Source organism: Hemicordylus capensis, chromosome 4 (genome assembly GCF_027244095.1).
Source record: "Hemicordylus capensis ecotype Gifberg chromosome 4, rHemCap1.1.pri, whole genome shotgun sequence".
NCBI lineage: Eukaryota > Metazoa > Chordata > Lepidosauria > Squamata > Cordylidae > Hemicordylus > Hemicordylus capensis.
The window spans coordinates 178,389,040-178,400,652 of NC_069660.1; the positions used below are offsets into that span (position 1 = coordinate 178,389,040).

Consider the following 11,613-nt stretch of genomic DNA (forward strand, 5'->3'; position numbering starts at 1 on the left):
TATGTTATTGTGTAATGTATTTTAATCTGTGATTTTTAAATATTTTAAATATGTACAATGCCTAGAAATATACATATCAGGCAATAGAAAAAGATGATAGATAGGTAGGCAGACAGGTAGAGTGAGCAATTCAGACTGGGAAACGACAGGGCAGGGTTGCATTTCTCTAGAAAGTAAACACAATGGCTGACATCCTGACTAATGAAGCATGCATTAGCAAGTTCTACAGGGACCTGCCAGGAGCCTTCGTTCAACTCCCCCAGTCCTCTTGTGCACATACTGTTGAAGGTACTGCTCACACCCAAAAGCGCTCAGTCATATCAACTCTCGTCTCAAACAGTATGCAGAGAGGGCTGTGGGAGTTGCATGAAAGCTCCCAGCGCATCCTCACAGACCCTCCTAAGGCACATACTTTGTTAGTCAAGATGTCAGTCAGTGACATGCTAAGACTGTGCTGCCTCTGCTCCTCCTGCCCCGAGCTTTATGGTAAGGGATCATGAAGACTGCCATTTGCCACAACACCTGAATGGGGCAAACTATCTTCAGTGCCAACTAGGATTACCTAGCAACTATAGTTGGCAAATCCACTTCAAACCATGATTTGGAGGCAAGTCTAGTAAGCATTAACCATAGTTCACCTGACTCGAGGATCACAGCAAGGTATGGTTAGGTGAAATGAGGAGTGAGAGGATTGAACCCCTAGACCTTCTCACCCTCAACTAAAGGCCAGGAAACATAGAAAAAGTTACCAGAACTGCATCATTGTGTGCTGCTGTCCTTTCAATGTCATTCATTCATATCTGCCTATATGTTAGTTTTCCAGGCTTGATTTGGTGGTTTGCTTGAACGATCACCTCCTCCTACATCCATCTGCTTACCTGCAAGATCTTTCAGAGAGGCCCTCTTGCATCTTACAGTCACGTAAGAGAGGGCCTCCTTTGTAGTAGCCCCTAAGTTGTGAAACTCCCAAACTGATGCTTGCACGGCCCCTGCAGCACATGCCTTCCATTGGAAGCCAAAAATTTATTTTTTTTTAAACTGGCCTTTTAAGCTGCTATATTGAATTTTTAATGCTGATTGTGCCTCTCTGTCCATTGCCGCATTTTATTCTCTCACCCTGCTGTGCATGATCTCTCAGAGTTCTGTATTTTAACACAGATAGTGTTTTATTATTTAATTATAGAGCTGTAAAACTTTCCGTAATCTCCTGAGAAAGACAGGATAAAAATATGTATGTAAAATAGAAACATTTTTAAAAAATAATTACGTTAAAAGTGTATGGTACTTTGAGACTCCTGAACAGGAGAAAAGAGCAGGTTGTAAGCCATTTCAAATAAATAAATCCAGAAGGGACCTAGGAACTAACAGGAGCTGCCATCTTGGTGCAGTGCTGACCCAGTTCCATGTATGCCTTGTGATTTAAGGCTAGAAGGTGTTACTTAACTGCTTTGCTGCAAGGATAGTGTGGAGTTAAGGGGGAGCAGAGCAGGGGGTACTTTAATCAGAACAGTAGTTTGAGATGAACACTCACATCAGCTGTAGGCCAAAGGTCTTTGATAACAGTTTCTATTCTTTTCACTACTTCTCTTCTCATAACGGCTTCTTCAGGACAAGGGGACATGAAGTCATAAAAGTCAATTATTTCTTCATGGAGCCTACAAAGAAGAATAAAATGTCAAAACACATTTTGCTTTAGGCTGAAAAACAAAAGTAATTTTAATTCACAAGCCAATTTTTTCTTTTGTGGCCCTTACCATAGGACTACAAAACATATCCAGCCTATGAGACTCCCATTTAGCTTCATATATGTGATATTTTCTCGAGTATGAGAACACAGATGTAACAATACCAATGCCCGTATCTTGTAGCTATTCCTCACAATGCAAACTATGCACAAAGTAGGGGAAAAAATGAAGCTGACTTATAGTAAGTAAGATTCCTGGTTTGTCCAAGTCCAGTTTTGTCTATAGTGCTGGGCAGCAACTCTTCAATGTTTTAGGTAAATGCCTTTCCCAGCCCTACGACTAAAGTTCATTTTACATGAGATGCCAATGACGGAATTTGGACCTCCATCTGGCGATGCACAGAGGCAGGTACTCCCAGTGCAGTCAGCTCCAAGCAATATCTGTCATTTCCAGCAGAGAGAGAGAGAGAGAGAGAGTGTGTGTGTGTGTGTGTGTGTGTGTGTGTGTGTGTGTGTGTGTGTGTGCACGCGCGCGCACATATGCTTTTCTACACAACCAGAAGCCACAGAGATGGCAGTAGATGCAGGGATGATGCTTGGGGAAAGCAGTGCAAAGAACTAGTTTCCAGACATTCCCCTCATGCTTCCCCGGTGTCCCCATGGCCTCCAGTTCCATAGAAAAGGTGCGCACATGCGCGCGCGCACACACACACAACCCAGCACTGGAAATGGCAGGTTTGATTACGCTACCTCACCAGGTCAATGAGGCTGTGCACACGAGCAGCCCTACCTGGGTAGGGCTGCTCGTGTGAAGCACCAAGATTGATCCCGATTCCGGAAATGCCTCCAACGCAAGCCCAAATTTTATACCTGGGCTTTTACCTGGGTTAAAGGATGTGAGCGCACCCTTTACCTCAGATATGGGGTCATGCATATATTCAGGCTGCACGTAGCCTGAGCATACACAGAGACAAGAGCCTAGAGCACTCATCCCACAGGGGTATCCCCCAATGCACTACACTCGTTGTGTGGGATTCCTGGCCTCCAGAGATCCACGCTGCTCCATGCAACAGCGTGCTGACGGGGAGAGAACAAAGACTGTCAGGGCGGGTGGGGGAGGTAGGTTTCACCCTGCCTTCCACCACCACCACCACCCCACCCACCACAATGGGTAAACAGCCTTTATATGTAGTACACATGTGTATACCTTTGTTATAAGGCTGAAGTAATGCCAAGGTATCAGAATCATGCTAAGAGTTTCTAAAAATCTACTTTCATGAATCTGACAAAAACATTAACTTAGAAGAAAGAGTCAAGGGAAAGTGTTAAAATATTTTCATGCACTGCACTGTATTATTTATTTATTTATTACATCTATATACTGCCCCATCCAAATGGCTCTGGGCTGTACACAGCAACAAAAATAAAACCCGTGAATCAGTCCTTTAAAAACAATCATTACAGCATATTTTTAACACAATATAAAACCATTAACAATTAATAACAGTTTAACACCCTGGAAGGTCAGGCCAAACAGATAAGTTTTAAGGGCTCTCCTGAAGGCCAACAATGAACTCAAGCAACAGATTTCTGCCAGGAGTGCATTCCGCAGACCAGGAGCAGCTACAGAGAAGGCCCACCTCTGAGTCGCCACCAGATGTACCGGAATCAACAGTATGTTCTTGCAAATCTTTGTCCTCACAGCAATTATATCCAACAGTACTTTGGAGAAGACTGCTGTTTTAATCACATTTCACATCACATCAGTAACAAAGTCAGCATTCTTCATATCATCTTGAAAGTCTCATATTACATATAGATTGTTAGTGTGCAAATGTGTACATATTCATACAAGTAGTTTCAGAGAAGTGCAATAGAAACTCTTTTGTATATTATTCAATAGATTAAGATAAGGATACAGTTTGTGTAGATTTTATTGTGCAGCATGCAGTCTCATAATTTCCTTATAAGATCAAGCAAAACATATTTGTAGGATATGCAATTATATTATATGGCAAGCGCACACCCTGATACACTCACAGAAAATGTGTAACCAAAGCTGCAATTCTAAATGCATTTATTTACTCCCCGTCTAGTTCCCGGCGTAGGTCATCCACTAGAGTGACCAAGGCAGTCTCAGTCCCATACCCGGGGCGGAAGCCAGATTGAAAAGGGTCCAGATAATCTGTATCATCCAAGACCCCCTGCAGCTGGGACGCCACCACACGCTCCATCACCTTGCCCAGAAAGGGAAGGTTAGACACAGGTCTATAGTTATCCAGGTTGGAGGGATCAAGGGAGGGCTTTTTTAATAGTGGTCTTACCACTTTAATAGTGGTCTTACCACCGCCTCCTTGAGGCACATTGAAATCCTGCCCTCCCTTAATGAAGAATTAACGATCACCTCCAGCCATCTGCCTGTCCCCTCCCTGGCAGCTTTTATTAGCCATGAAGGGCAAGGGTCAAGAGCGCACGAAGTCGCCCGCACGCTGCCCAGGATCTTGTCCACATCCTCAGGCCGAACCAACTGAAAAGAATCCAACACAACGGGACCAGATGGTACCAGAGGCACGTCTGCCGGAACTGCCAAAACTCTGGAGTCCAGGTCAGCACGGATGCAAGCGACTTTATCTGCAAAGCGACAGGCAAACCGATCACAAAGAGCTGTAGATGACTCCTCCCCCATTATCTGGGGGGATGTGTGGAGCAAGGTTTTTACCACACGAAAAAAGCTCTGTTTGTCTGCACTGAGCAGACGCAATGGAGACAGAGAAAAAGCATTTCTTCGCCACCCCCACCGCCACAGAGTAGTCCCTAAAATGGGCTCTAGCCCGTGTTCGGTCGGATTTGTGACAACTCTTCCTCTAGCGTCATTCCAGCCGTCATCCGAGTTGCTTCACCGCCCTTAGCTCTGAGGAAAACCAAGGAGCAGATCGGGCTCCACCAAGCCGGAGAGGGCGTTTAGGAGCAACCATGTCAACAGCCCGGGCCATCTTCCCATTCCAGAGATCAACCAGAGCCTCGACAGGGTCACCAGCTCTGGACACTGGAAACTCCCCGAGAGCAGTCTGGAATCCAAGCGGATCCATAAGCCTCCGGGGGCAGACCATCTTAATTGGCCCACCACACCCGCAGAGGGCAGACGGAGCAGTCAAACTAAACCCCACCAGATGATGATCTGTCCATGACAAAGGAGTGGTCTTAAATTCCCCCACCTCCAGATCATTTATTTCCCAGTCTGCAAAAACCAGATCCAGAGTGTGTCCCGCCACGTGGGTAGTGCCCAATACCAACTGAGACAGGCCCATGGTTGCCATAGAGGCCATGAAATCCTGAGCCGCACCCACTAGGGGGGCCTCAGCGTGGACACTGAAATCCCCCAAAACAATAAGCCTGGGGGAACCCAAAGCCACCTCCGAGACCACCCCCACCAGCTCAGGTAGGGAGACTGAAGTGCAGCGGGGTGGTCAGTACACCAGCAGAATCCCCAGCCTATCTCGGAGGCCCACCCTCAAGGACAAACACTCAGAATTCTGAGATTGCCTGACCGGGCACCTGGAAACGGGGAGAGTCTCTCGAAAGATGACTGCAACGCCTCCTCCCTGACCCTTGAGGCGGGGCTGTTGCATGATCTGGAAACCTGGAGGGCAGAGCTGAGAGAGACCAACCCCGCCCAGCGCATCTAACCAGGTCTCCGTCACACATACCAGGTCAGCACGCTCATCCACAATCAAATCGTGGATGAGGGAGGTTTTTGCATTAACTGACCTGGCATTCAGCAGCAGCACCCTAATCCTCGAGGGAGTGTTCTCAGAGCTTAAGGATTAAGACCCTCTAAATTCAGTGACATTTACTTTTATGTAAACATGTGTATGACCACATTGCACATACATGAAAGTGCATTTGCTTATATTAGTTTCTATCACTTTTCTTGCCTCGCCCACTTTCAAAAATTGGATTGTAAAATCCTTGGATCAGAAGTTACTTGCTTTTATTATTCTGTCAAGCACCACATAGGCTGATGGCACAACGTAAATAATAATAAAAACAGGCAGCATGAATCCATCCATTAGCATTTTAAAAAGCCTGAAAAACAACAATGAAAACTGCAGCCTAAGGGGTTCCATTAAATGCCTAACTGCATATTTTCTAACTATGGCAGTTATGTTATTGGGTGTGTATGTGTGTGTCATTTTTTTCTATTCCATAATTTCCACTCCTAGAAAACAGTTTGTCTACAGGCAGAAAAATATACAAATTACATAGAATTTAACCACTTTTAGAATTTAGCAATTACAATGAGTAAACAGATTTTGACAAATGATAATTGCTTGTATCCAAAGAACTATGGGGACAAGGAAGCTTGTGGAAGGTAACTTCCCCAGCTGCTACTGCCCACAGCAGCCCTTTGTGCTCCCCACAAAGCATCTCTTGAGGATTGGAAGACATTCCAGGAGATGGAATTGAACATGGAGAAGGACTGGGGGGAATTTTTGAAGATCTCAGACTCACAGAAGATGCCTCTGCAAGATTTTCAGAAATTCCACAATGCGGCGCTACCACTGAAAATGCCCTGAATCTAGTACCCAAACAAATCTGGATTGATATTGGGCCAGAGAGCGGGGCCTGTGATACTGGACTTAGGGCTCAGGTAGATCAATATGGGTGAAGGTAGTCCTTAAGGTCTCAAGTTGTTTGGAGTTTTAAAGGCCAACAGTAGCACTTTAAATTGATCTGGAAACAAACCAGTGTGACTGATATTAAAATTATATATCTATGGACCAATTAGCCCCTACTAAATCCTAGTGGTCACAATTAAAACCAGTTCAAGTTTCAGAACCATCTGTAAAAGCAACTCCACACTGATCACATTACAATAGTCCAGCCTGGATGTAACCAGTGTGTGAGTAACAAAGATGACCTGCTTTCTTTAAGAAGGGCCATAGCTGGAGCAATAAGTCAAAGCTACTAAAAGGCATGGCTTACCACCAATGACACCAGCATACTGAGTAGTAACATCCAATCCAGCACTAACCAAAGCTGCACACCTAGCTCCTTAGTAGGACTGCAATCCCATCCAGAACAGAGTGTACACTTCCTCCTAAATTGGTAGAACTTTTCTGTCAACATCACCACCTTTGTATCTGGATTGAGTTTGAAATTATTTGCCTTCATCCAGCCCAGAACTGGCTTCCAAACACTGGTCCAGGGTTTCCACTTCCTTCCTGGGATTGGATGCTGGTGGAAATGGGAGGTAAAGCTGAGTGTCATCCACATACTGGTGACACCTCAGTCCAAACTTCCAGATAACGCCACTCAGCAGTTTAATGTAGGATGTTAAACACAGGTACAAGAGGTAATCCCTCCACAATGGGTAAAATACCCCTTTTAAAGTGGTGACTCATGTTCAGCACAGGGAAAAGCAACTGTTCCTATTTAGTCCAGTACAGTGGCTCTCCAACTGGCTATGCTGGTAGCATGTCGGTGAAAGTGCACGAGCCCTTTGGGGAGAAGGATCCGTCTTCTGTTTTTATTTTGCTATGCAAACTGCCTTAAGAACTTTTTTTTGGTTGAAAAGTATTATATACAGATAGACTGTGTTATCCGCGGGGGTTCTGTTCTCAGCTGAAGCTGTGGATAACAAAATCCCGGATAACAAGGCATTGAGGCTGTCCAGCAATGCCCCCCAAAAGCTGAAATTCTTCCATTATTCCATGGAAAACCATGGGGTGGAGATTCCCCCCTCCCTCCAAAGGGCCACAAAATAGGAAAAAAATAGGTAAGGAATAAATTGACAGTTCTCACAATGGAAGCAAGCAAGCAGTGGGGTCCCCCCAGGATCTGTGCTGCAACTAGTGCTCTTTAACTTGTTCATAAATTATCTAGAAGTTGGGGTTACCAGCAGAATGGCCCAATTTGCAGATGACACTGAACTATTTAGGGCAGGGGTGAGGAACCTTGGCCCTCCAGCTGTTTTTGAACTACAACTCCCATCATCCCCAGCCACATTGTGGCTGGGGATGGTGGGAGTTGTAGTTCAAAAACAGCTGGAGGGCCAAGGTTCCCCACCCCTGATTTAGGGTAATGAAAGCCAAGGCTGGGACATTTAGGACCAATAGAAGGAAGTACTTTTTTACATAATACATAATTAACCTATGGAATTCTCTGCTATGGGATGAGGTGATGGTGATCCATTAGCTTGGATGGCTTTAAGAGGGGCTTAGACAAATGCATGGAGGACAGGTCTATCAATGGCTATTAGTCTGGTGGCTATAGGCCACCTCCAGCCTCAGAGGCAAGATGCCTCTAAATACCAGTTGCAGGGGAGCAACAGCAGGAGAGAGGGCATGCACTCACCCCTTGCCTGTGGGTTTCTCAGAGGCATCTGATGCTGGACTAGGCAGACCTTGGGCCTGATCCAGCAGGGCTGTTCTTATGTTCTTAAAATGGTGGCTGGAGATTACCTCGGAGGTCAGTTCTGCCCACCTAGGAACTGCGAACATGAGGGTTCTAACCCTTTTTAAACTGTGTATACCAATATCATGAGGTGCAACAGTAGTCTCTCAGCAGGACCTTCTGGGTACAGCCCTCCAAAAGGGAATAGAACCACCATAACACCATACCCCCCCCCAGCCCCATACTTGTAAAACAACTCAGAAGGATAGCCTGGTTGCTTATATTGAAAACTCATGATAGGTCTAGGAAAATCAACAGGATTCCACTCTCATCTATTTCCCTGCACAGGCCCATCCACCAGGATGACCAATGTAATTTCAGCCCAAAATCCAAGTCAGGAACCAGACTGGACTAGATAACTAGTATCATCCCGAACTATCTTGAGTTGAGGCCCCCACAGCCTCCCACTTCTGCAACCAGAGTGGGGGGAGGGGGCATGAAACTGCAGGTCCATTGGAACCATGGTTCCATGTTAGGTCCGAAGGCGGCCAGTAAGTCTGTTCAACGCTTGGAAAAGCTCAGTGGGCAACACTGCACAGATGCAATGGTGCTGATGAAGTATGCTTTCTTCGCCATCATTGCCACAGAACAAGCCTCAATACAGACCTATTCTGTATCCACTCAGATTTGTCATGAGTCTTCCATCATTGGTGCTCTAGCTATCAGTCAGCTTACAGAGCATATAGAGATGCAATCTACAAATACATGTACTTCATCGAGCCAAATTATTAGGAAAGGTAAAAAGTAAGATAACTCCCTCATATTTAGCCATGACAACAGAAAACTCCATAGCACTTTAATTATGAATTGACTTATTGTCACATCAGCGTTCATCTCCAAAAATGTAGCTATCTTCTCAGGCAACACATTTATAACTGCAATAAATATCAACTTCTCAGGTTCCATCTCCAGGTCATTCTATAAATGACATGCCAAGGTGTAAACTTGACAGGGAGCTGCAGCCAAACATGATTCCTTACTAAATGTTCGTATGATTTGTCACATTCATGCTTCACATTTTTAGGTGCATACTTAATACATCACACACTTCTATAAAGCATTTTTAAAAGAATGTGTAAAGTTTAATGCTTCAAATACAACATATCTATAATCCACATAACTTTGTTATCCCCATATCGCAGACTGTAGTTGGGGAGGGGGTCCGAGGCAGAGACAGTGGCTTGCCTAAGATCACCTAGGCAAATTCCTCACAGTGACATCATCTAAACTGGACGGTTCTTAATTCATAACTGACTTTTTAAAAAAATCCACAGAGAGCCACAAAGTGAGTAAGGATGTGCATAGAAAGTGATTTAGATCAAGCTGCAAAGTGAGCATGCATGTTCTGAGCCTGTGTTAAACCTCCTCTGGCTTCATTTCCCCTATTTAAATCCTCCCAGGTGCTGTTTCTCCATGGGGTAAACAGCAACTGTAGGGGGTGCAATTTAAGTCAGGAAAATAGAGAAATAGGTTAATCCTTCTCCCCCAGCCCTGTGATCCTGATCCAAACAGTCTCCATAGCCGCGTTTAAATTTTAACACAGAACAAGAACAAGAACAGCCTGTTCATGGATCTCCCGTGTCACATGTAGTCTGGCGTTCAGTCATGGCCTCCCATCCGCAAGATGGGTACGATGATATCGTACGTACATACGCACCTTTTATAGCATTGTTTAAATTTAAATGAGAAGACGATAAAGCACTTTGCATTAAAGGGGTACGTGAGCACCCTTCAGAATCAGGACTCACCCTTGTATGCCTGGACTGTACTGCTTGCTTTTCCAAGGCGTGCCAAGGGCGAGGTTGCGCAGGGGCTGTGCTTGAGAGCAGAGGCTGCCGTCGCCCGTCAGGGAGATCTCTGTATGGCCGCCGCCGCCGCCAGAGAGCAGATAGTTCATCCCATAGGTGCTGGCCTTGTTTTCATGTTTCCTGCGGCTCGGGTGGTACTGATGGCGATAGTGATAATGGGGAGGAGAGGCGGCTGCGGGGGGCTTCTGTTGGCTCTGCCTTTCTCCCTCGCCTCCGCAGCCTCGCTTCACTTGGCTCTCTTCGGCCAAGCCCCCCGAGGCCTTGCAAGAGGCTGGAGAAGGAAGAGGAGGCGGTTCAGGTCCAGCCCGGCCGCAAGACGAAGAGGAGAAGGAGGAGGAGGAGGAGGAAGAGCCGCCGCCTCCGGGACTATCGGCGCCGGACTCCGCTGAGGAAGACGACACCGAGGGAGATTTTTGCAGCAGCAGCACACGCGGCGTCCGCCTCTCAGCAACCTGGGCCGGGAGGATGAGGACCGGAGGAGCAGGCGGCAGCGGTGGGGAGGCGACCGGTTGAGGCGAGGGCGACGACGAAGAGCCGGCAGTGGCGGCCTCGGAGCGAGGCGGCGGTGTCGAGCTAAAGAGGCAAAGGGAATAACGGGCCGGGGTTGTTGGCGGGAAAGAAGCAGCAGCCGCCGACGAGGAGGGCGCGCTGCCGCCGCCAGCTCGGCCCTGCGAGGTCTCCCAGATCTGCATCCAGAGCGCATTGGCGGGGCCTTTCTGCTCGGGCTGGATCCAGGCCACGCGGGCATCCATCCATCCGCCCGTCCCTCCTCAGCCGGCTCCAGCGGCCTGTCAGACACGCGCGGCGAGGAGGAGGAGGAGGAGCAGGCAGCGGCGGGGCGGCGGCGGCGGCAGAAGCATCTGAGGCGGAGCGCTGGCGGGTGGAAGGGGGAGGAGAAAGGAGGCGGCGCCAGCGACAAGACGAGGGGACGACCACCTCAGGCCAAACCCCGCCCCTTCAAACTTGCGCCTGCGCAACGACAACCCATTGCTACTGAAGCTGCTAGGAAGGGCCTGTGTAGCAGCTTTCTCTCGAGCAAAGAAGGAAGAGAGGGGTAGGGTCACTGCGGCTGCGTGTGAAGGTTTGAACGGCGATGTGTGGCTAAGGGGTGGTGCCGAAAGGAAAGTGCCTCCGAGCCTCTCTCTGCTCCTATGAAGAAGAGTTTGCAAAGAACGCTGTTCGAAGTGGCACTTTAAAGACTAAGCCGAAGAAACCTGTTAACATTGAAGCACACAAGAAGAGTCCCGTATTCATTCTCTTTGGTAACCCGCCACCTGATGCCTCTAAGGCAGCCCCCAAGCAGCACAGAGGCAGCTAACCACCACCGTTCAAACACATTGCAAGGCTTGTTTTTGTTGCAACAAAATACTAAAGCAATTCCTCTGGAAAAGACAGTATAAGTAGCAGACTTCTTTATAACCAGCTATTGGCTAAACACACCTTAATGAGCCAAATCCACCAAGCTCTCTCTGGATAGTTTCGAGTGTAATTTTCTTCACTTCCCGATTAACTACTTGACACTGAAGAATCACCCACTCTATAATGCTCATGAGAACTGAAGCTGGGTTGACACGTGATATATAATTTGATTTCTCTACACATGATTAGTGTACACTTAATATCTGACAGGTAGGCGGTAAAGTGACTCCACAGAAAAGCACTGTT

General features: G+C 47.0%; 1 protein-coding gene across 2 annotated transcripts in view; it reads right to left on the bottom strand.

Annotated features, from left to right (window-relative positions):
* The window catches only part of TENT4A (terminal nucleotidyltransferase 4A), a 41,012-nt gene extending 30,077 nt beyond the window's left edge, over window positions 1-10,935 (bottom strand). The window contains exons 1-2 of one of the 2 annotated variants that reach the window (XM_053249033.1): window positions 9,889-10,935; window positions 1,532-1,655 (exon numbers count right to left, since the gene is read on the bottom strand). In XM_053249033.1, coding sequence (XP_053105008.1) covers window positions 1,532-1,655; window positions 9,889-10,700 — 936 coding nt within the window. In that variant the 5' untranslated portion in view covers window positions 10,701-10,935. The remainder of the gene's footprint in view (window positions 1-1,531; window positions 1,656-9,888) is intronic. The other variant, XM_053249032.1, reaches the window with a different exon arrangement.
* Window positions 10,936-11,613: the final 678 nt, after the last annotated feature.